Consider the following 26595-nt stretch of genomic DNA (forward strand, 5'->3'; position numbering starts at 1 on the left):
GTGACTCCACAGCTAACGTGGTGCGCTAGGAATGCAAACCACTGGGAACCATTGCTTATTTAGAGTCTCATACATTATTCTACTGACAAACTTTGCAAGTGCAAGTGGATGCAGATAGGAGTAGTGGGTTCAGATTCTCTCCATCCAGATGTAAGTTTACTGCTATTGAAATTTTACTACATACTACGCTTCCTGTTTATTTAGTATTTATTTTCATAACATATCTTCCCGAAACACGTTGTTCGTGCCTTCTATGAAATTTTGGAGCCTGTTTCAGATTCGGCTATCACTTCATCATCTGCAAATCCAAACATCTTTTCTTTGTATTTTCTCCATGTACAGGGTGATTCAGCCGCCTGTATCTCTGGATTTTATGCAACGCACAACATCTTCGAAAACCGTCTGCGCGATTTTCATATTCTCTCGCTCGCTATGTGCAGACTATTAGCCCAACAGGAAAAAATGGACAGGACGTTTTTTGTAGGAAATTAAATTTAGTTACATTTTATACTGAGATACGTATTCGCCGGAGGCTACAGTTTTCGAATTATTCAACAAAAAAGCGGTTGAAGGTCACTTTTGTACTTTTTTCTTGAAAAACTCGAAGACTAAGGCCTCTAGCGAAAATGTGTCACAGCACAAAACCTAACTACATTAAATTTCCTATAAAAAGCTCATGTTCATTGTTTTCTGTAGGACTAATAGTTTATTTATAGTGAATGAGAGAGTATGAAAACCTTGTGTGTGATATTTGATGGCGTTGCAGGTTGCATAAAACCCATAGGTAGGGGCAGCTGGATAACCTGGTATATTAATTCCTTCAACACATGTACCTTTTCAAACAACAGCTTTATTATGTATAAACCAATACACCTATGCATACACTAAAGAATATCGTTTTTTTGTCTGAACCATTTTGTTCTTCTTCCTCCTCCTCCTCCTTTTCCGTGCCATTTATCTGAGGCGGTACGGCAGGTCAGCGTACCAGAGTCCTGGAAGCGGAGCGTTAACCCACTCGGCTATCTAGGCAAGGTTGTCTAGGCTTTATTGTCCCAGTATTTAATTAAAAATGTTTACCATCCCCCGGTTCTGACCAAGGTTTTCGGGCGAATGCCGAAGCTGATAACTCTTTCCCAGCTATTTCCAGTTGATACTCCTTCCATCCCACTACCATCTTGGCTGGTGTTTGGCTGTGAAGCCATTGACACTACAGTGGGCTATTAATCGAGTAGTCCACTCTACCTAGAGAACGCGAAGTATACAAAAAACGATAAGACTAGACAGTTTCAACATTGTACGTGATCTGTAATGGGTATTCTACAATGTTTTAAGCCACCCCAGCCTCACTCAAGTACAGGCACCTGAACCTGTACTTCAGGCTTCTGCGACAGCAGAAATCACACTCAGAGGTAAAAACCGTTTAAATATTGCTGTTAATCAAAAGTGAAATCGTCTTATGTATTGACTTGTTGAATAAAGAGTGCAACTGCAACAATCACAAGCACTTACCAAAAAAAGGGTACAGTGCAAAATAGAGTGAAATACGACGCAGGAACAGAGCAGCCAACAATGGGCACAACAAACGGTACTGGCAGCTAGGTGTGCGTTGGCTGGAGCCAAAAACAAATGACTACCGGCCGACCCTTTGGGAGCAGCTTCTACACCAGCCGTGGCGCGCTGGCCCGAACCTCTGTTCTTGGTTTTTCTCTGCACTTCGCAGTGCTACTTCACACAGAGCCGGTACCGACGAGGCTTACAAAGGAAACTCCCCATCGCCTGAGTGACGGAGCGGTTCTAGGCGCTTCAGTGGGGAACCGCGCGACCGCTACGTCGCAGGTTCGAATCCTGCCTCGGGCATGGATGTGTGTGATGTCCTTAGGTTAGTTAGGTTTAAGTAGTTCTACGTTCTAGGGGACTGATGACCTCACCTCTTAAGTCCCATTGTGCCCAGAGCCATTTGAACCATTTTTTTGAAACTCCCCATCGCACTTCCTTAGATTTAGTGGTAGGGTGGCCCAGTGCATGGCCCGTCAAAAGCTGAACACAGGTCAATAGAACAGGAAGAAGGTACACCGACTTTTGAAAAAAGAAAAGCAAAATTGAAATAGTGAACGGTCCGGGCTTAAAGATTTGCAACTTCGAGAACATACGAAGAGCCAAGGAATTTTGAATCCTTTGTTGTAACATACTTCACACCCGTTTACTTGATGTTTTCATTTCTGTGAGAGATCTATGCTGTGCCTCGCCTGCTCTCACTATTTATTACTTTTACTTGGGATGGTAATATATTCTTACCACATGACTAATTCTATCAATCAATCAAATCTAATCAATGTATAGTATGACAGTTTCCAAGAAGGACAGACACGTCAATGACTGGACGGACAGATCATAATTTTGTAAATAAATAAACGACACGAGGGAGTTTTGAACATGGATCTCCCCCTTCGTTGTCCAACACCGTAACCACACAACCACGACGTGTGGGTCGTCCTATTTCTTCGAAGTTGCACGTATTGCGCTTGGACCGTTCTCTGTTTCAATTTTGCTTCTTTTTTCACTGTTCAGTACACCTTCTTCCTGTTTTCATGACTGATCTGTGTTCAGTTTTTGACGGGCTATCCACTGGCTCATCTTGCAACTAAATGTGAGGGGAGTGGCGATGGGGAGTTTCCTTTGTTAGTGTCACTCTAATGTGGCACAGAAGTGACGTTACAATGACGTACAACTAGATGAGACTCCAAAAGTCGGTAACTGTCGACACACTAAGCAGTGAGCGACAGTAGCTTTGCTAGCTGTCCACGAAGTTCCCGCATACGCACCCACGGAAGTCACGGCATATTCGGAAATAAAAAGCGATTTTGACATGAAAGAATATAAAGTATCGTTTCATTTGCAGCAGTTGAATCTGTGCTGTTAGGTACCTGCCCAAACACACCCTCGGAAATCGCGACATATGAGGAAAAAACGCCCAAGTATCTTTTACAAGAAAGAATATAAAAACATCTTTGCTGGTCCGAGGATCTACTAAAAACGCCAAGATGAAAAAACATTTTAGCCTATAACAGGACGCGGACGTACTTAGTTCAACTCTGAAACTCGGCGTTTCTATAATATCCACACGACCTCGCTGAACCCAAGCAGCTAAGAACAATATTATCATTTATCTTATAATCTCCCGAAGGCTTTTACCACCAATCCGTCATGAACTAACATGTAACTGACACAGATCGTAATAAGAGTGATGTGTTCGTGATAAATCTTCAGTGCGCCCTTGCCTTGAAACCGTGTACTGTCATATAGCCAAGAAACAATACGCATACACGGAAATAGGACCAATATAGCGTCTCCAAAGTTGGAGTTCGTCGACTGCTGTCGACTTTCGTGGTCGCATCAAGTGACACGACATTTTGACATAGCTTCTGGGCCAGGTTCGAGTAGCACTAGCTTCTCGCTTCGTCTTCTGGTTTTGTCTCTATGTGTGTGTGTGTGTATGTATGTGTTTGTGTGTGTGTGTGTGTGTGTGTGTGTGTGTGTGTGTGTGTGTGTGTACACACATCTCTTTACGCTTATAGTAATGTGATTTAGTGCTGGATCCGATATTGTGATGATGGGGCGTGCGCTGTTACCATTAAAACTGCCCCTGATTTGTGTTGCCTGCCTTTGTTGCAGGAGTGATGGAGGCGGACCACGATGAGGACTACCAGGAGTACCTGAACGAGTTCCGCTTCCTGCACGACGACGGCGGCCTCGATGACGCTGAAGGTATGTCGTCACGCTGATTTCTGAAAAACACCTGCGTAATCTGAAACAAGGTGTCGTCCTTCTCTCCTTGAATATTGAGGCGAAACGTCGCTACGCTATGTCACTTGAATGTTCATTTATTTATTGGTATGTCTGGAGATTGTGTTGGAAGAACCAATCGATTCAGTACTCATATTAAAACTGCACATATTGTTTCTTTCCCCATCTAAGTGAACACGTGTATTACTTCACAGCCAAGTTCCACGATTCTTTTGACAAAAACTGTCCATTTGTAGAACTTGACTTTATTCTCGTGCTTTTTTCATCATCAGTCTTTGGACTGGTTGGATCTCGTCCTCCTATTCTGCCCCATCCGCCCTGGTTCTTGACACTTACTTCTCAGGGTGATTCAGCTGCCCCTGCCGACGTCGTTATATGCTCATATACATCTGCATCATACTCCGCAAGCCACCTAATGCTGTGTGACGGTATCAGTAACGGTATCCAGACAGGCGACAGCTGCATAATCGATATAAGTTCCCTCTCAGAGACGACTGAGCGATGTTTAGTAAACGGAATTACGCTGTAAAAGATACAAGTGAGGACTGGCCACGGGTTACACGGTATTTTTGGATCAAGACATACCTTACTTCCACCATACTTATCCAAGTGACTACAATCATTCTTTGTTTAATTAGCGGTGTAGGTTATACAGGCTTTGGATTTTTCCAGGTTGAGATTTTCACTCTGCAGCGGAGTGTTCGCTGATATGAAACTTCCTGGCTGATTAAAACTGTGTGCCGGGCCGAGACTCGAACTCAGGACCTTTGCCTTTCGCGGGCAAGCGCTCTACCATCTGAGCTACTCAAGCACGACTTACGTCCCGTCTTCACAGCTTTACTTTTGCCAGTACCTCGTCTCCTACCTTCCAAGTTTCAGGCTTTGGATGTCTCTGTACCTTTTTTTTCTTTATGGTACTATCTACCGTAAATGGTTCAGAAAAGTTGGCCTATAAAGTGAGTATCACCATCTGAAGCAACGAAATTAGCAGTAGATATGAAAATGGGAAGTTTGTAAGTAACACATTTCCGGTATATAACCCAATTAAACGATTAGTATACAGGATTATTCAGCTGCCCTACCGAAGTCGTTGTATGCAACCTCACATAACAGAACAATGTTGATGCACAGTTTCCTCTGGAGATGTGGAGCACGTTGTCAAAACATCACTGAATAACTTGTAAAGTGTACAAAGATGTCTTAAACTTACTGTACAAGTTTGGTTTATGAAACTACTTTAGCACATGAATGTGATGAGTCACAATTAATCTTTTGAACGATAAATGTAAATGTCGTGTGACTAGGGCTTCCCGTCGGGTAGACCGTTCGCCGGGTGCAAGTCTTTCGATTTGACGCCACTTCGGCGACTTGCGCGTCGATGGGGATGAAATGATGATGATTAGAACAACACAAGACCCATTTCCTGAGCTGAGAAAATCGCCGACCCAGCCGGGAATCGAACCCGGGCCCTTAGGATTGGCATTCTGTCGCCCTGACAACTCAGCTACCGGGGGCGGAGTTTTGAACGATAACGGTGGTTCCGGCACATTTATAAGGATATGATCACAAGTGACAACATGTTGGCAGTATGGTCTCCCGACTCAGCAACACGCTGCATCCGTAGCACGGTATATCCGTTGCAATCAGAGCGATATGTCGTCATATGCCATCCTTCAGATCAAGAAGAGTCTGGATACGTCCCTTATAGACACTATCTTTCAGATATCTCCATAAAAGAAATCACGTGGATTTAAGTCGGTGAATCTGGAAATTGCCTACAGATGACGCGGCCTTTCTAATGGCAAACGACATGTGTCATGCCAACCTGCATGAAATAAGTGGTTTAAACACAGTTGCGTTCTTGCAAAGCTGGAATCACGTGTTACACAAGAAGGTCTTATAGCATACAGATGTCACGTTGCTTCTAACACACCTGCGAAGGGAAAAGGACAGAGTCAAGGTGCTTGTGAAACCACACCACACAGTCGCATAAGTTGAGTGGAGCGGATGTTTCTGCAGAGATAAGGCGGAGAAGAGCCCCATATGTGACAGGTCCGTGCATTCACGGCACCGTGCAGAATAAAACGTCCCTCGTTCGTCGAAAGGCTGTTCCGCGGTCACGTGTCATCCATTCACATTCTTGAACAAAAACAATAAACAAGGGCAACGCCACGGCGTTGTAGCCTATCTTGGGGCTTCGCTCGGTGCACACTCTGAATCTCGTAGGGATACCAGTGTAAAATGCTCCGCAAAATCTACTGAACTGTTGACCAGAGGAGAGACAATTCCCAAGATACAGTCTGAGCACTGGCTGAAGAATTTGAGGCATGTGCTGCAACATTGGCTATAGCTACAGCAACGTTACCAACAAAGTGCCATGGGAATGGACTACGTCTCCCCCCCCCCCCCCAACTAATGATCTCGATGTCAACGGGCCGTAAAACCCAAACCAATGTCCCTGCTGCACAGTCTAATTTACCTGTTTCTCTAAATTTCTTGATGATTTTCTTTAGCCCATTTATTGATATGTGGCGTTTTCGCAGCTGTTCCTTTCGGCGATGTTCCCGCATTGCAGCGCTACTACTTCTGTCGTTCTGATAAAATCAACTTTACCAACAGCGCACGATCCTTCTTCTCAAGAGCCACTGCGTTCCGTACAGAAAACGCATCTTAACTCATTACACCAACAGTTACTTCGCAAAAGAAATAAACACGCGCCGCCAAGCAACAAACAGCCGAGGGCCACGAGAAAGACAGGCCGCGGCGCGTATGTCACGAAGATAGCCCTGACTCGCCCGCTCAGCTCAGCAGACAATCTACGATTCTGAACCTGTTAACTAGTAGCTGCGTGTTTACGTCGGAATGAGAATTGCATCTTCTACTGTGAATAAGCTATTATGGAGTCTTATTGTTTATTAGTCGTACAGCGATAGAAAGTCCATATGCCTACTAATAATTTGTTACGGCTCTACTGGCTGGCTGGGCTCTGAGCACTATGGGACTTAACTTCTGAGGTCATCAGTCCCCTAGAACTTAGAACTTCGTAAACCTGACTAACCTAAGGACATCACACACATCCATGCCCTAGGCAGGATTCGAACCTGCTACCGTAGCGGTCGCGCGGATTCCAGACTGTAGCGCCTAGAACCGCTCGTAGATTGGAAGAGTCACTACATCTTGCACGAAAGGAGATCCGTTAAGCAGTAGAGACTAAAAGCTATAAATGAGCACTTATACAATTTATGCAGAGCATAGATCTTGAATTACAGCTACTGCACAGTAGTGTATTTTGTTGTAGTGCTAGTAACCAGTAAGACTCTATAAAACCAGATTTCAGTAGAATACAGAATTCTCATTTGCACGTAAACACCCAGTAACGAGTTAAAACGATTAGAAACGCATATCGTCTGCTGAGCTGAGCGAGAGAGCTAGCTCAGTTACCCTCGTGATGTACGCGCCGCGGCCTGTCTTTCTCGTAGGCCTCGCCAGCAGCATACTGACGTTAAATAGTAAATATTTTACACTGCGGCTGCTTACAGCGCCATATTTTCACGTGGTGGCAGAGAGTGGTATTATTTTTTTTTCACCTTCTCCGTAAGCGCTCCGATTCATGAATGTACTTACGATGTTTCAGCGCCGTGCGATGCCTAGATACCGCACTGCAGCAATTGTTACACCGTCAGTTTAATTATAACCACGCAGTGCGTCTAAATTTTAGAGCTTTTTATCAGACCGGTCCATCGTAAGCACTCCGAAATGTGGTTGAAAAAAGATCGTGTGGCATTGTTGGCTGGGAGGCCCCATCCGGGGGTGTTCGGCCGCCGGGTTGCAAGCCTTATTTCAGGTGACGCCACATTGGGCGACTTGCTCGTCGGTAATGATAAGATAATGACGAGGACAACAGAACATCCAGTCCAGAACACCCGGCCGGGAATCGAACCTGGGCCCGCTGCATGGTAGGAAAGCACGTTACCGCTGAGCTAAGCAGGCGGACAAAATGTGTTTATTCAGCATCTTGATAGTGGTCACGGTAATGCGGCTAGACAGTGTACATACAGACCAGAAAAATAAGCTCTCAAATTGGGAGGAAAGAGTGTATTGGTATTTGATATTAGGTCACGCATTAGTTGAAAGTCAGAGTTTTAAAATGATATCAAGGAATCCACTTGAGACGATCGAGAAGGAGCAACAATGGAGCATGGTGTGCAGATGCGCCCGGCAATTGTCTTCTGATTGCGTGAGTCGTGTAGGTCGTTTACGTCTCGTATTCTATTTCAGTGGCTCTCACAATCCCTATAAGTGCATGAAACGTTAGAGCCAGACTTTCGCCAACATGGCGGCTACCTCGAAGTCGTCTGTGATAGACGCTGATCACGCGGACGTTATGTGGTGACTGCTGCAGGACACCGACAAAAGTGAGGCTGTTCAAAAACTCGGCCCCAGCAAGAAGACAGCAGAGTGTCCGGTTAGGCGCTACTTTCTGTTGCCACTCTCAACGGTCGTACCTACAAAAAGCAGAGTCTGTCTTTCAAACGAGTTCTGAGGGAACTATGAAGATCTGTTAGCTGCCGTTGCCTGGCTAGTGCTAAGCGTCAGCTACCTCCCACGCAGATATACCTGCTCTCCTGGAGTCATTCTTCAGACTACACAATCTGTCTGACGGTCACTGCCACCTTGTTGACCACTAATAATTACAGCATGACAGGCGTTCCTTTAAAATTCATCTTGGCCCAAATGTCCGTCTCACTCTCCTCACAGAAAGAAAACTGGCAGACAAAGTTTTATATTCCGTAAGAAAATAGAATGTAGCATGACAATCTACAGGCTGATTTGAGCACTGCAGTCTCTCTTTTTTGCATCTGGACCTATTGTAAATGTTTCTCCGACATTGGAACTGACTTAACCCAGCCAGTTATAGAGGCATTTTGCCGGAGATGGAGGATATGATAATCCTCCTACTCTGCATCATATTATATGGTTTATCTGTATACTTTTAATATGTAGCAGAAACATTGAACTGTTAGGTAATAAATATGGTCTTCTGAAGTCAGTGCCCTATGCGGGTATCCTTCCTATCCGGAGAGAAGAGTTGTGTACAACGTGGCATGGGCGTTAGTGCCGGTATCTCCTCGATATAACCCACAATCTTTCCCTTATCTCACCCACGCCCATTTCCCTTGCGTCATGCTCTTGCGATATCCCGTAACACAATACTACCAGACGAGGTCTCCTTCCCAACATCCGTTTCCCGCTGATATAGCTACTGATATTCCACTCAAATTATGCATCATGCACAACATATGTCACAATGTCTCTTTTTCTTTTGCTCGTCCTTTTTTTTACGCTAAAACTTATTTGGAATTGTTCTAAAACAGCTGCCGACAAAGTTCGACATACAATAAAATTAAGTCACACTCGTTTCTGTTATGGGTTACGTATTGCAATTTATATCGCGCGTGGTATTAATAGACTGTGTCTCTCCATTAGAGCAGCGTATTTTTACGTCATCCAGTTTTGAAGAAGAAGGGCGGACCACATGGAGCCTTGATTCGCGCTCCGACAAAACAAAGAGTTATTGGTATTCATTAACAGATAGCGACAGTGTCAGAGTTACACGCGTATGTAGAACTTTCTGAGACTATCAAACGGGTTTCATCATAAATAAGTGCGTATAATTGGAAAGCTGTAATCACTAGGTGCGTAAGAGCGTGTCTGACTAAATGTTCAAAGGTCTCGGATTCAATTCTCAATCTGTTCGACGAGTTTTCTGTTCCTTATCGTTTCGTTCATCAAACTGCACCGTGGTTCGTATTCCACGTTACACTCTTACATGTCCCCGTAACTGGCTGGGTAAATCTGTTCTGCGGTCGCAGGAAGGCAACAGCACACAGCCTCCATAATCGCCATTTCTAGAAAAGAAACGCGGTGTTCAGACGAATATTGCAATTGAAGACCGCTTTACACGAACATCATCAGATTCACAGTTGTCAAAAACAAACATAATACGCGCAAGAAACCTCAGTTATAATATTAAGATGCTTTAGAAGTAACGGGAATGGGTGGGGCGATTAGAAGAGTTTAAGATATCGATCAAGTCTCAGATCACGTCTGCGGAACAAATGAAAAAGTCATTATAGCGTCACAGAGCTAACTGAGAATTGTGATTAGTGGTGATCGGGTTACTAATGACCCCCGCATATGATAAAACTACACTGAATTGAAAATTTTTCTCATTGTAAACGAGAGTGACAGTTGTATCTATTTACGAGGGATGCCCAGAAAGTAATGCACCGCATTTTTTTCTTCAACAATTCTTTATTGAACATAATGAGAAATACACACACGAAAGAATGGTGTTTTATTTGCACACCTTATTTTTTCAGGTAACCTCCATCCAGTTCTATGGCCTTCCTCCAGCGCGATAGAAGGGTGTATATTCCATATCGGTACCAATACTCCTCCTGGTGGCGGAGCCAGTGCTTCACTGTGTGAATCACCTCATCGTCTTCAAAATGTTTTCCACGAATGGCTTCCTTTAATGGCCCAAAGGAGTCGAAGAGGCGAAGGGGCTAGGTCAGGGCTGTAGGGTAGATGGGGTAACACTGTCCAACCCTGTTTTGCGATGTGTTCAGCAGTCCTCAGACTTGTGTGGGGCCGAGCTTTATCGTGTTGCAGCAAAACATTTCCTGGGTTGCTGTGGCGCCGAAGTCGCTGGAAGCGCGTCTTGAGTTTTGTTAATGTGTTGACATGTGCTTCTGAATTAATGGTACCGCCTCTTGACATCACATGAATGAGAATCACACCTTCACAGTCCCAGAACATGGTGATCATGACCTCCCCGGCGGAAGCAGTTGCTTTGATATTTTTCATCTGTGGGAGTGGCAATGGCGCCATTCCATCGGCTGTCGTTTTGCTTCGGGCTCAAAATGGTGAACCCAGGTTTCATCACCTGTCACAATCCGGGACAAGAAGGCCTCCCCCTCAACTTCAAAAAATTGCAACAAATCAAGACAAATATTTTTTTCTGTTTGATTTGTGATCCACTGTTAGATACGGTGGCAGCCATCTTGCACACACTTTTGAATATCCAAGAGTGCGGATAATTGCATCAACACGTCCTTTGCTGATTGACAGATGCAGCGTCTATTGCAGAGTCGTAATGCGTTTGTCCTCGCGAATGACAGCTTCAGCTCGCTGCAACATGTCGGGTGTGACAGCCGTGGATGGTATCCCTGACAACTGCAAAAAAATGGTTCAAATGGCTCTGAGCACTATGGGACTCAACTGCTGAGGTCATTTGTCCCCTAGAACTTAGAACTACTTAAACCTAACTAACCTAAGGACATCACAAACATCCATGCCCGAGGCAGGATTCGAACCTGCGACCGTAGCGGTCTTGCGGTTCCAGACTGCAGCGCCTTTAACCGCACGGCCACTTCGGCCGGCCCCCGACAACTGCAAATCGATGAGCTCCGCCCAACCTCCTTCTGATGGCTTCACCCTCCGTGCCCAGCAACTAACCGTACTTCTGTCGACAGCAGATGCTCAGTAGACTGCACAAGCATTTGTGAATATTCCTCACAGTTTCTTTCAAATGGTTCAAATGGCTCTGAGCACTATGGTACTTAACATCTGAGGTCATCAGTCCCCTAGAACTTTGAACTACTTAAACTTGACTAACCTAAGGACATCACACACATCCATGCCCGAGGCAGGACTCGAACCTGCAACCGTAGCGGTCGCGCGGTTCCAGACTGAAGTGCCTAGAACCGCTCGGCCACGGCGGCTGGCACAGTTTCTTTCTCTGCAGTGAGAAATTCAATGATGGCACGTTGCTTGTAACGTGCATCACCTACAGACGCCATTCTGAAACTTTCCTGCAGCTACGCTGTCTGTCAGAAGTGACAGAAACTTGGCGCACTTATTCAGGAGACTTCAGATAATATATACGTAACGTTTCACGTTCATAGCATTGTTTTCGGCTGAGAAAAAAATGCGGTGCATTACTTTCTGGGCAAACCTCGTAAATTACTGCAGATTTGTGACTTTCACACTTGCAACCCATACATGTCATAATTCTAAAATCATCATTATTTATTATTATTCAAAAATATCATTCGTAACTCACGTAATACGTAATGCAGCTTAAATCATTGATTCATTCTATAATTTTTGTATTAAATATGAAACCTCCCCTTAGAAAAATTTATGAATTACTGTGCTGGTAAACCCCTTACGTTATTTGATTTTCCAACAGATGAGCAAAACTGAACGTACTCTGACATTTTCGTCTTTACTTATTCTGATCATCACTAAACTGACACCCACTATTTTTAGCGCAACGCAATCTGACATTCAATAATCTCTACAAAAGAATGGCCCTGACTAACAATAACCTGTACCTGTCACGAATCACTTACCTCACAAAAATGTTCGTTACTCGAACTACTGCAATACAGCGAGCACCAATACTGGCAGCTAAATAAAAGCTTCTAACTACTGAAGGCACTAACTGCTGATAGGCATACTTTGCTTGAAAGATTTTAATAGAGAACAAACAATGTATTTATCTTAATAATATTCAAAAGTCAACATATACATATATATATATATATATATATATATATATATATATATATATATATATATCAGTTCATGATATACAGTATTACAAATTTACTCTTTCTAATGGACACACGTCCAACGTCCAGATCGTCCGCTCTCAAAATTCTGCCATCTCTCTCCCCACATCCACCACTGCTAGCGGCTCACCTCCAACTGCGTAACGCTACGCGCTGTTCACATCCAACTGCCCAACACTACAATAGCGAATATTCCAACAATGTCAACCAGCCACAGACTGCACACAGCACAGCCAGTGATTTTCATATAGAGCGCTACGTGATGTTGCCAACATAAAAACCTAAACTGCCTACTTACAAATGTACAGTGCCCGAGAAAAGTAGTGAAGCACTCGGAAGGCATGGCCGGATGACAATGTAACTTCGTACACATACCATCAGCGGGTATGTAAATGATTGTAGAGTTGCACTTGTCTGCCACCAGAAAGCATTAGCGTTGTTCGTCTTTCGTGTTGTCACCAAGCATGGTATGGCAATCACAGGCGTGAACAGCTTGAAATGTTGACTGATCACTGTGATGGGAACGGAGATGCTGCATCTGACAAGTGTTTCAAAGGGGCGTCACTGTGGGTCTTCATTTGGCAGGTTGGTTGAACCACTCCATATCCTGATTAGTGGGGTATTTTGGACGTGAGAATGGGACGATGTTGGAGTCCAGGGGATCATGAAGGCAGGCAGACTCGTCGTTAAGGTTCCGATCGACCACATCTGGACGGCTGGGGTGGCCGAGCGGTTCTAGGCGCTGCAGTCTGGAACCGAGCGACCGCTACGGTCGGAGGTTCGAATCTTGCCTCGGGAATGGATGTGTGTGATGTACTTAGGTTAGTTAGGTTTAATTAGTTCTAAGTTCTAGGGGACTAATGACCTCAGAAGTTAAGTCCCATAGTGCTCAGAGCCATTTGAGCCATTTGACCACATCTGGCCACCAAAAGGAAGGATCGCCGGGTTGTGCGCCAAGCACATCAGTAAAGCCTCCAGATCTTCACCTGCCATCCAAGAACAACACTGTCTGTCCTCCTGCACCACTGGTCGGAGGCCAGCACCAGACGGACTAGGGAATGTAAGGTTTCCCTTTCGCTTGACACAAATGCCGAGACAATCCCTCTGAAAAGGACTAGGTTGATTTCCTTCCCTTCTTCTCTATTCCAACCATGTGCTCCGTCGTCGACGGGGCGCAAAAAGTTATTTTCCTTATTTCTTGGTTCAGAAAGTAAAAACAATACAAGACATATTTTAGAAAACGATTACCACCACTGAAACTTAGCAGGAATTATTCCTAACGTTTTTTTCTTGCACATGTGTTTGGGGTATTACAGAATTTTTAAAAATATTTACAGAAGCACGAAGAAGTTGAGGGGCTTGTTTACTCAAAGCATGATTATTAGTGTTGCATCAAAACATGACGGTCAACTTTCAGTATGATGCATGAGCGTACCCAGCGAAGGGCAGGGGGGGGGGGGGGGGTAGCTGCCCCCCCTCCCCTAGAAGATATTCGCAGTTTTTCACTAGTTTACTGTTTTATTTAATAAGAAATGCTACATGTTTTCTCGGATTGTACAAGTGCATTCTTGCATTTAAAATGTTTATTAAAAGCAGTGTTTCACTGGTTTACTGTTTCATTTAATAAGAAGTGCTGTATATTGTCTCGAGTCCTTGTTTCCTGAGACTAGTATGACCTGCCCCCCCCCCCCCCTCTCCCCTAGTTCAGATCCTGGGTACGCCCTTGGTATGATGCATGAACGCATCTATCCCCCTCCCACACTCCCTCAGCAATACGCCACAGTCTGGGAATGACTTAATGCTTTAATGATAAACTACAAGCGGCGTAATAATTAAATACTGAAAATGTATTTCACCTCCAAATGCTTAACATTACAGTTCAGTTTCCAAATATGGATTCTTCCTCTTCTTCTTAGCGTCGTCCCGTTGTAACAAGGTCCGCTTTTTGGGTCAATACACGCAGTTCCTTACGGTCTAATGCTTCCAGTGTATTTAGGTTTTTTGATCTCAGATATGCGTTTATAGTGTCTAGTCACCGTATTTCGGGTCTTCCACGTTGCCTACGCCCTTCGACGGTGAGATGAGAGACTGAGCTGATGACTGAAGTGGGTGGTGTTCTTATCAAGTGTCCATACCGCCGAAGTTTCCATCCATGTATCTTTAAAGTGATTACAGCCATTCCAGCTACTTGTCGGATCGTTGCAGTCCTATTGCTGATGTGGTCAAGCAGAGAAATGTCTAATGATCTTTCCAGTATCTGCAGTTCCATGATATGTAGCGAGTGCTCAACGTTTCGAGGTGTGGGTCAATAGTCAGTACTGTACAACGTAAAAGATTTTTGATCGCTGATATTTGTTTAATAAATTCACCTGCTTTCTGTGGCTTTAATAGTAGCAGTAAAAGACATAAACAATGTCCACGGATGGTGAACTATTATTACATGCGGATCGCACAGTGACGAAATCATATTCATAGTATTGCGAAGAGGGACAAAATGCATCAAGACTTTTGGCTAAATGTCTTTCATTCTAACGTTATATTACGAAATTTATTGGTGTTTGTTCTCTTGTGGACGTAATGTGAATTTTGGCATCGTTTTAAACGTTTCTTGGGTGAAAACAAAGCAGTCGTCCGCTGATTTATTATCAATATTGGTAACCAAAGTCAACGAGTAGTCAGCAGCATTGCCACAAAATGGCGCCAGCTGAAAACAATACAATCTCTGACTCTAGCCTACGATAACGTTAAGTAATTGACATATCTATGGGCAACTTTTACAGCAGTGCTCGCTTAGTTTCATCTACCACGTATGACATCTATCATTGCTCTGGAGGACGGAGGAACGCCGTCGTATTTTTGTCAGCGTTTCGTGAGTGCTATGTAGGTAAGAGAAGCTGTCATCTGTTCGCTGGCAGAGAACTTCCCATACATAAGGCAAGAACTCACGCTACAATTAGCCTGTGCATAGTAGTTAGCAAAAACGTGTATTGTAGGAGATGTGTAAGTCTACTCATAATGCTACATTTAAAGAGTATTACGTAATTATATAAAAAAGAATAGGTGAACGAGTAAAAACGAACGGACCCAAAAAGGGACCGGACAACAGTGAATTAGTTCTCAAAAATGAACTTATTTGACCATCTCTAGTTTTTACAAGGTAGCTTGAATGGAAGATTGGAAACAGCCAAAGGAGTGTTCTACGGGTACTACAATCCAACGTATTTCATCCTTTCCGTATTCTATTCCACTAATAGGTTGATGACAGTGATTTTCCAAATCAGGTACAGTAACCTGACTTACGGATTTCCTTAGTTTAGTACAGTAGTGCAGACGTTTTAAAGACCTCTTCTCCTGACACTGGGTCAGTGGTTTTCCGCGCTGTTACCTTCCCAATATTTGATCAAATTCCACAGACCTCTACAAAAGCTCATTCCAGTTTCAGTAAAAAAAGTATAGAGTTCCATCAATAAAAGTGTCTGTATATAAGATGTAAAATTCAACTGCGTACCTCATAAAATTCACCACATTTTCCGCCATAACTTAGCTAAAAGTGCACCTCTATATATTTACTTCTTCTGGATATGTTTTGGGATGACATGTGTTGTTTGCCGTAATCCCCTTTTGCACAGGCGAATTCCTTGCCTAGCGACTACTCGCGACAATGGAGTCAAGTCTACTGCAGCGCTCCTATACTGAGCCTCGGCTGTCACGAGTTCGACTTCACGTCAGCGCCAAAATCATATACTTTGCGAGAACTGTCCGTTGAGCTGTTTGGCACTTGAACGGCGGAAGTGGTTTTTTTTGCGTGAATATTCGAATTTAGTAACAGAATGTAGGAACAAGCAAAGACAATACAATTTACAAATAGCCAAAGCAAAATTCATAGTCGATTGTCTTGACGGAGATCGTACGGTAAGTTCACTGCAATCGTGAGGATTGAAAGGATAGGAAATGAGTCGTCTAAACGTTTCAAAACATCTAAATTTATCTTATCATGAAAATACATGCCAGCCGGCCGCTGAAACCGAGCGGTTCTAGGTGCTCAGTCCGGAACCGCGCTGCTGCTACGGTCGTAGGTTCGAATCCCGCCTCGGGCATGGATGTGCGTGATGTCCTTAGGTTAGTTAAGTTTACGTAGTTCTAAGTCTAGGGAACTGATGACCTCAGATGTTTAAGTCCCATAGTGGTCAGACCCATTTGAATAATTTTTTAAATACATGCCAAATTTTAGTAGGGAGAAAATAGCCTCTTTTTACTTCATCCATTGTATATTGTATCTACCTAACAGACTAAGATCAAGTATGTTGTTTATGTGTCTATACTTTCTGTTATGTTTTATTATTAATACGTTTAATATGTCCTAGATATTTCAGTCCCTCTATATCCACCACATCACTGTTCCCAAATAACAAATATGGAAAGTAAAAGAGTGCATCGCAAACATCACATCGGCAAATCCAACTCTTTTTTTCATACTGAATTTCCTCGTATATTTGCACGTTTAACATAACCTGTAGTCCTTTGACTTACACGTACAGTAATCTTGAGTAAACTTAATAATTTTACATATGTGAACTGAACTGTTGAAATGTATTCAAATTTTATAATTAGTAGTTTAACTTCGTGAGCAATAAAAAAATGTGGTAGCAAAGAGAATCGAACTCAGGCCAACAAACTGCCAATCAGTGTACTTGAAAATTGTGCTATAGCACCAATACATCACGTAAGACTCAAACATCCCTCACCCTCTACTCCCAAATCCTTAAAGAGCTTTTCACCTTTTCCTACGGCCTACTCGGGCCAAATATTCCAGGAACCTAACATGAGCGCCTGCTTGCTTCTACCGATATAGTGTGAGCCAAATCAGTGGTCCTTGTCCCATTCCCTTCCCTTGTTAGATTTATATTTGGAGTAGGTCTATCTAACCCTTTAACTCTCACATTCTCCTCCAAAGATCTGTTGGAACAGTGCCTCTTTAGCATATCGTCTACAGAATTCGCCATGTTGCTTGCACAGTACTTCACAAGCACTTACAGAGAAAAGCACCCAAGGTGCGGACAGGGGTGATGTCACATCAGAGCATGCGCAGTCTAAAAGCGCGTTTTACATGAGCGACTTTCTGGTCAGAATCAGCTACTCGAAGAGCGTGCGCCTTTCGCACATGCGTGTAAATGAACACCCAACGTCGCGAGTGTATTTATGACGTCAATGATCTACAGACCGTGCCGAGTGTGGAGTTCTTAATTTCCGAGTATGCTGCACATTGCGCACGCGCATAAACAAGGGACAAGGGACTATGGCGGCACCTGCTAACATTCGGCAGTTAACCTGTTCTAGCCGATCTCACTCCTGTTATATGAATGAATTTTGTTCCTTCGCATTGTATTAATCTTTACGGTATTGCTCACTGACACATTGAAAATGTGGCACGAGTTCATGGTATTTTTCCTACTAGTGTTCTCCTACACAACAGACATAATATCTGAAAACGAAAGGGTATTTATGTTTTACAGAGAGAAAACCTACACTATGAAGAAAATGTTCTCGGGTTTCCAACCGCGTCAATTGCTTAAATCTACACGAGCTTTCGGCCAAGCACTCCTTGGCCATTGTCAAGTCTTATGACTGCCAGTGGGATGTTGGTGCGCCCTTATATACGCTAGCTGCCGGCTGTGACGTCACTGGTGCCCGTGACATTGCCATATATGGGCATGTTTTGAGTCGGCGTTCGACGTGCCCCCTTCAACCGCGCGATCGCTGGATCCCACGCAGCGCTGAGCTGCAAGCCACCGTCTCTATTCAGGGTGTTTGCGGTAATTTTTATTTCAATAGCTTCCTTTATGACACTGTCCCAGAAGCCGTTAGTGCGAGCGACCACAGAGGTACCGTCAAATTTTATGTGGCGACTGTTTTCTAACGCATGCTCAGCTAACGCAGATTTCTCTGGGTAGCGTAGGCAATAATAATACCTCTCATGTTCTTTCCTGCGTTGTTCCACAGTGCGCGCTGTTTGTCCGATGTACTTCTGGCCTCACTCACAAGGTATTTCGTAGACTCCAGGTGTTCTGAGATCTAGTGCGTCTTTAACTGGTCTCAGTAATTGACGGATTTTTGTTGGAGGCCTGAAGATTGATTTGATCTTGTGTCTTTTCAACAGGCGACTATCTTGCCCGACACAGAGCCACAGAATGGCAGCAAAGCAAGTTTCTTTTCCTGCTCTTCGTCGGTGGTCTTATTCTGATATTTCCCAGAAATCACTTCTTTCACTTGATGGGAGCTGTTGCTGTTATTCCGGAAAACCTTGCGTAGGTGGCTCAGTTCATGTGTAGTTGTAAGCAACTGACGCGGTTGGAAACCCGAGAACATTTTATTCAATGTTATCGCCGCGAGACTCTGCATTCAAACCTACACTATGCATAAACAAGAACACAAATAAACGAGTTTTAATGAAGATTATTTCAGCAATGATAAAGTGAAGATCACTTAACTAAAAAATGATTTTCGAAGTCATTTGGCACTTAGCAAAAAAATCAAGATAGAAAGATAAGGTAAAAATTCTTCCAGTTCTCTAGAGTGTAGAGAATTTAGCACACGACCTTTGACCAGAACATAAGCTATGAATTTTTCTTTGTTCATTAATAAACCGAATTATCATTGCTTCTTTCTACTCTTTATTGCTATATTTCGATATTTTCGTAGCAATGATAGTCCCCCATAACCTCACTTTCACCGTTCATACGGCAGGCTGTACAGCAGACAGCTATCACTGCGCACGCAGCTTGGGCGCTGACGTGTAAACGAAAACGGCTTCTCCAGACAGATGATACTCACTACAGGAGTAAGATGCCAGGGGCGCTGCAGTAGACTCACTTGTCACGGGTAGTCGAATGAGAAATGAAAGTCGATCGTGTAAAGGGGCTTAAAACAGAAAGCTGTATCCCCCGTCTGAGACAGTGGGAAAAGCGCTACAAAACATGTTTTCGCCCATTTAATTTTCAAACCAGCACGCATTCGAATAGAAATGGCCTAATTTTGGGGTGACTTCCGGCTTGCGTTCGAAGTGAAATGGCGTAATTTTAGTGCGGTATTTACAGTGTGCGCACATTATGACATGATTACTGGAAGCCGCTCATTGTTTTCCTTCTTTCTTCTCACTAGCGAAACAGTTTTCATCAACAACCCATTATCCATTTTGCACAGTGTAGGCTTTCCCTTCGTCAAAACAAAACAAACAAAAAAAAAAACAGTCTCCATCGCGTTTTCAGATCTTTATTCGTTAGCAGCAGTGACATCCTAAATCCTAACTTCTACGTATTTCGCCGCCACCAGCAGCCATCTACATCTACATCCATATCCGCAAGCTACCTGACGGTGTGTGGCGGAGGGTACTTTGAATGGCTCTATCGGTTCTCCCTTCCATTTCAGTCTCGTATTGTTCGTGGAAAGAAATATTGTCGGTATACCTCTGTGTGGGCTCTAATCTCTCTGATTTTATCCTCATGGACTCTTCGCGAGATATACGTAGGAGGGAGCAATACACTGCTTGACTCCTCGGTGAAGGTATGTTCTCGAAACTTCAACAAAAGCCCGTACCGAGCTACTGAGCGTCTCTCCTGCAGAGTCTTCCACTGGAGTTTATCTATCATCTCCATAACGCTTTCGTGATTACTAAATGATCCTGTAGCGAAGCGCGCTGCTCTCCGTTGGATTTTCTGTATCACTTCTATCAACCATATCTGGTACGGATCCCACACTGGTGAGCAATATTCAAGCAGTGGGCCAACAAGTGTACTGTAACGTACTTCCTTTGTTTTCGGATTGCATTTCCTTAGGATTCTTCCTATGAATCTCAGTCTGGCATCTGCTTTACCGACGATCAACTTTATATGATCATTCCATTTTAAATCACTCCTAATGCCTACTCCCAGATAATTTATGGAATTAACTGCTTCCAGTTGTTGACCTGCTACTATGTAGCTAAATGATAAAAGATCTTTCTTTCTATGTATTTGCAGCACATTACACTTGTCTACAGTGAGATTCAATTGCCATTCCCTGCACCATGCGTCAGTTCGTTGCAGATCCTCCTGCATTTCGGTGCAATTTCCCATTGTTACAACTTCTCGATATACTACAGCATCATCCGCAAAAAGCCTCAGTGAACTTCCGGTGTTATTCACAAGGTCATTTATGTACATTGTGAACAGCAACGGTGCTACGACACTCCCCTGCGGCGCACCTGAAATCACTCTTACTTCGGAAGACTTCTCTCCATTGAGACTGAGATGCTGGTTATGGTTATGGTCTCAGAAAAGGGGCGAAAACGGTTGCTAACGAATAAAAATCTAAAAACGCGATCGAGACTGTTTTTATTTGATTTTTAGCATTTTATATCGATCGCTGTTTTGCTCCAATTGTCGGAAAGCTCTTTAAAATTTTATTTTCCTTTGTCCGTGAGTCGTAAAACATAAACACTTTTTTACTTCAGATATTTCATACTCTCTCATGGGAGAACACTAGAGGGTAAAAAAACGAGGCTCTCGTGTGGTGTTTGCAGTGTGTCACGAAAATAAACCAAACAGGAAATAAAGATTAGAAAGTCATAAAAACATAAAAGCCGTTATCGGGCTGCTCACTGGCTTGCAATTGGACGTCTGACGCCTCTCGCCGACTTGTGTGTCCCTAACCTACCCCAGTTATCCAAGAGGGATAGGGGACCTACAGTTTAACGTGGAATCCGAACCATGTGCCGTTTCTGGCGACTGTTAACATCGCTGAGGCGTGAAGCCTAGGTTAAAAACGTAGACTGCGAAATCCGAGGTCCGACCAGCATTCGATTCCGTGACCACCTAGTTTCCAGTCAAGTGCCTTACCTCTACTCCCCGAGGCCCGACGGAGACAACCCCTTATCTTAGGATATTAGCAGACGACGCTGGAGTCGGCTCCTCCTGCGCATGTGTCTTTTACTGCATACTCGAGATTTTAGAACTCCACACTCGGCACAGTCAGTTAATTATTGACGTCATTTTCGCCAGGCGGTTGGATCCTGTATTTCATACTATCACACGACGCGCACACACAACCAGTAGTCGCTTTTGACCAGACAGTGGCTCATTGTAAAACAGGATTTACGCTTTACGGATTACACCCCCCCCTTCCCGCCCTGAATGGATAGTGCGGTTGCCACCAGTAATTATTCGCCATACAATTACAGTCTCTGAAAATTCGTTAGTGAAAGTGAAGTGGAAGTGGAAATGAATCTCTGAATGACCTAGACTCTGTAAGACATTTCAACATAATTACAAACGTGACTTCATTAAGTGGCAGCTACAGAAGGTTCATCAATCCCTTACCAATGATTTACTGATTTATTCAAATAGATTTGGTTTCACTTTACACAGAAATGAAAAAGCTGATCGGTAACTGATGCAAGCGCTACTTACGAAGCTGTTCTCTGGGATCGTGCATTCTTGTCTAGTGTGTCATGTGACATGTTTACCAAGAGTGCTTGTTACTCACGCGGCAGCACCTCAAAGCTCGCCAGGAATGGTATGCCCTATCTGTTCCACGTTCTCGGGAAAGGTATTGTTATTCTGCAGCCAGGTTTTCCTGTTTGCGTTCTATGCAAATGGGCTTTCCTACCGCCTTTAGCACACAAGAGAAGACCAGCTTCACCGTTTTCGAGATGGTCGTTCTCAGACGCCGTGCAGTAACAATCTGTCCTTTGTCAAAGTTGCTAATGGCAGTAGATTTCCCCATTTTCGGCCCGTATCGTCCTATTATGATACCCCATTCGTCTTTGCTAATATGTTGTTGTTGTTGTTGCGGTCTTCAGTCCTGAGACTGGTTTGATGCAGCTCTCCATGCTACTCTATCCTGTGCAAGCTTCTTAATTTCCCAGTACCTACTGCAGCCTGCATCCTTCTGAATCTGCTTAGTGTACTCATCTCTTGGTCTCCCTCTACGATTTTTACCCTCCACGCTGCCCTCCAGTACTAAATTTGTGATCCCTTGATGCCTCAGAACATGTCCTACCAACCGATCCCTTCTTCTAGTCAAGTTGTGCCACAAACTCCTCCCCAGTTCTATTCAATACCTCCTCATTAGTTGTGTGATCTATCCATCTAATCTTCAGCATTCTTCTGTAGCACCACATTTCGAAAGCTTCTATTCTCTTCTTGTCCAAACTATTTATCGTCCACGTTTCACTTCTTCATAAACGCTTTCCTTGCCATTGCCAGTCTACATTTTATATCCTCTCTACTTCGACCATCATCATTTATTTTGCTCCCCAAATAGCAAAACTCATTTACTACTTTAACTGTCTCATTTCCTAATCTAATTCCCTCAGCATCACCCGACTTGATTCGACTACATTCCATTATCCTTATTTTGCTTTTGTTGATGATCATCTTATACCCTCCTTTCAAGACACTGTCCATTCCGTTCAACTGCTCTTCCAAGTCCTTTATTGTTTCTGACAGAATTACAATGTCATCGGCGAACCTCAAAGTTTTTATTTCTTCTCCATGGATTTTATTACCTACTCCGAACTTTACTTTTGTTTCCTTTACTGCTTGCTCAATATACAGATTGAATAGCATCGGGGAGAGGCTACAACGCTGTCTCATTCCCTTCGCAACCACTGCTTCTCTTTCATGTCCCTCGACTCTTATAACTGCCATCTGCTTTCTGTACAAATCGTAAATTGCCTTTCGCTTCCGATATTTTACCCCTGCCACCTTCAGAATTTGAAAGAGGGTATTCCAGTCAACATTGTCAAAAGCTTTCGCTAAGTCTACAAATGCTAGAAACGTAGGTTTGCCTTTCCTTAATCTTTCTTCTAAGATAAGTCGTAGGGTCAGTATTGCCTCACGTGTTCCAACATTTCTACGCAATCCAAACCGATCTTCCCCGAGGTTGGCTTCTACTAGTTTTTCCATTCGTCTGTAAAGAATTCGCGTTAGTATTTTACAGCTTTGCTTTATTAAACTGATAGTTTGGTAATTTTCACATCTGTCAACACCTGCTTTCTTTGGGGTTGGAATTATTATATTCTTCTTGAAGTCTGAGGGAATTTCGCCTGTCTCATACATCTTGCTCACCAGATGGTAGAGTTTTGTGAGGACTGGCTCTCCCAAGGCTGTCAGTAGTTCTAATGGAATGTTGTCTACTCCCTGGGCCTTTTTTCGACTTTGGTCTTTCAGTGCACTGTCAAACTCTTCACGCAGTATCATATCTCCCATTTCATCTTCATCTACATCCTCTTCCATTTCCATAATATTGTCCTCAAGAACATGGCCCCTGTATAGACGCTCTATATACTCCTTCCACCTTCCTGCTTTCCCTTCTTTACTTAGAACTGGGTTTCCATCTGATCCGCTAATATATTGTCCTTAAAATGTCACGCACCCTTAAGGCCACTATTCGGCATTCAGTCTCACGGTGGATAGTGGTCGTGAAGAAATAGAAATTTACAGTTCTCATCTGCATACGGGCTTTGCATTAACTGCAACGGCGACAACAGAAGATTTGTGCCGGACCAGTACTCGAACACAGATGCTCCAGTTCTCTGAAATGGTTGCTTTAACCGCCTCGGCCATACGAGCACGCCTCCCCTCCAGCCAAAATTCTCAAACGCCGTACACTTGTTAACATCCTGGATCCATGGCGTCCTGGAGTCTGCGCCACACTCGAAGCCTACCATCAGCTCTTAGGCCACCGTCTTCCAGTCGACTATGGTCATGAGACCTGGAGAGGCGTTTCACGATATGTCGTGCTTTTAGCAAAGGCACTCGCGTCGGTCATCTGCTGCCACAGCCCATAGACGCCAAATTTCGCCGCACGGTCCTAACGGATATGTTCGTCGTACGTCCCACATTGATTTCTGCGGTTGTTTCACGCATTGTCGCTTGTTTGTTGGCACTGACAACTCTACACAAACGCCACTGCTTGCGGTCGTTAATTGAAGACAGTCGACCCCTGCATTGTCCATGGCGAGAGATAATGCACTTTCTTGACACTGTGGATCTCGGAATATTGAATTTCCTAACGGTTCCGGAATGGAATGTCTCATGCATCTAGCTACAACTACCATACCGCGTTAAAAGTCTGTTAATTCCCGTCTTGCGGTCACAACCACCTTTTCAGATACATCACCTGAGTACAAATGACTGCTCCGCCTACGCACTGCCCTTTTGTACCATGTTTACGAAACACTACCGCCATCTATATCTGTACATATCGCTATACCATAAATTTTCTCACTTCAGTGTGTGACACGACGATGGATTACCATTTTACCTGCTTCCACCACAAACTTGTTGCAGAACAGGAGGATTTTTTGTTTTTTGTACATCAACCAGAGTGACATATAGCGAGGACAGTAGTACGACATGCCTCGGAGGACTGTGGTTCCCCCTTCACTGTTTAACAACTGCCCGAAGGAAAGAAGACGTTCACCTAAGACGACTTCTGAAGCAAATATCTTAGAAACCGTTGTAGAGACGCTCTCTGAAACTCTAGAAAACGGTGCTGTCTAATGAAAGAAGTATCGTCTGACAGCAACCTCGTCTAAAACGCAGATTGGTGCTCTCCATCTTAAGAAAAGACATGCCGGGATCTGAAGATTACGTGTGAAGGAACTCTCTCTGTTCCACTGTTAGTTTAAACTGAGGTCTGACTTAAAGAAATCATGTCTGTTAGTGGGAATCCGACGGGAAAACGTGGGGATTACGACCAGTCACTATGTAGACAAATGGTTCAAATGGCTCTGAGCACTATGGGACTTAAAATCTATGGTCATCAGTCCCCTAGAACTTAGAACTACTTAAACCTAACTAACCTAAGGACACCACACAACACCTAGTCATCACGACTATGTAGACATCTACTCTCCGGGTTCAGCGTGGACGACATCATGCCCCACAAAAAGGGTAACGGTGAGTCTCAGCCTGCCGGCCGCTGTGACCGAGCGGTTTTAGGCGCTACAGTCTGGAACTGCGCGACCGCTGCGGTCGCAGGTTCGAATCCCGCCGCGGCCATGCATGTGTGTGATGTCCTTAGGTTAGTTAGCTTTAAGTAGTTCTAAGTTCTAGGGGGCTGATCATCTCAGATGTCAAGTCTCATAGTGCTCAGAGCCATTTGAACCATTTTGAGTCTCAGCCATATTGTCACAGGCTGCCTAGATCATTTACCACTGGACAAAATTGTACTGTACCATCTAACATTCGTCAGAAAATAGCTGTCTGTAGACAAAAGATCAAGGTACTGACAACTCCACACCACCTTTCGTTTGGATATCAACCAATATGTCATCACCTCAAGCAAGGCCACTTGAGAACTTGCAAAGACATCGCAACAAGCTAGAGTTCAAAACTGCTGAAGTAGGTCTCATACCCCTAGTCAGTGGATGATAACAGGACGAGAAGCTTCCTCTCAGACGCATAAAGGATTGGGCGATCCGAAGCCCCTTAGCACACTGTGCTCCACCACAGACCACTTGCGACAATGTAGTTTGTATCCTCCCACATGGACGACGGAGATGAAACTCTTTGCCGTAACACCACAGGCATCCTAAGTTGGTTTCGGTCGAAGAACGACGTGTACTGTAAAAAAAAGTGGTTGAAATGGCTCTAAGCACTATGGGACGTAATATCTGAGGTCATCAGTCCCCTAGACTTAGAACTACTTAAACCTACCTAACCTAAGGACACCATACACAGCCATGCCCGAGGCAGGATTCGAACCTGCGGCCGTAGCAGCATCGCGGTTCCGGACTGAAGGGCATAGAACCGCTCAAGTGTACTGTATTCTGTCTAATTTTCTTTTTATTGATGTCAGATAGTACGTGATTTAATTAGTGTCTTAACTTGCTTTTGGAGCAGTAAATGACAGCGCAGCAAACCCTCACTAATTCTGACTTCACTAATTCGCGGCAGTTCGGACTAATTTTTCCTATCGCGAACCGAACATCTTTTGTGCCAAGCTCATTTATTGTAAAATGTTGAACGTGTCCCCTCTCCTTTCCATTTGCTTCACACTTATCCGATAAGGTGTAGCGTGGGTATCATTGTTGGTCACAGTCTCACGCAACGAAGTCGAAACCGGCTCAGTTCGCTTGCTGAAACCTACAGGCGAACTGTCTTCC

At 43.9% G+C, this 26595-nt stretch overlaps 1 protein-coding gene across 1 annotated transcript in view; it reads left to right on the forward strand.

Annotated features, from left to right (window-relative positions):
- The window catches only part of LOC124772716 (rho GTPase-activating protein conundrum), a 220739-nt gene that overhangs the window by 108407 nt on the left and 85737 nt on the right, over window positions 1-26595 (forward strand). The window contains exon 2 of the mRNA XM_047249343.1: window positions 3673-3765. Within this exon, the coding sequence (XP_047105299.1) occupies window positions 3678-3765 (88 nt within the window). The 5' untranslated portion in view covers window positions 3673-3677. The remainder of the gene's footprint in view (window positions 1-3672; window positions 3766-26595) is intronic.

This window comes from Schistocerca piceifrons, chromosome 2 (genome assembly GCF_021461385.2).
Source record: "Schistocerca piceifrons isolate TAMUIC-IGC-003096 chromosome 2, iqSchPice1.1, whole genome shotgun sequence".
Classification (NCBI taxonomy): domain Eukaryota; kingdom Metazoa; phylum Arthropoda; class Insecta; order Orthoptera; family Acrididae; genus Schistocerca; species Schistocerca piceifrons.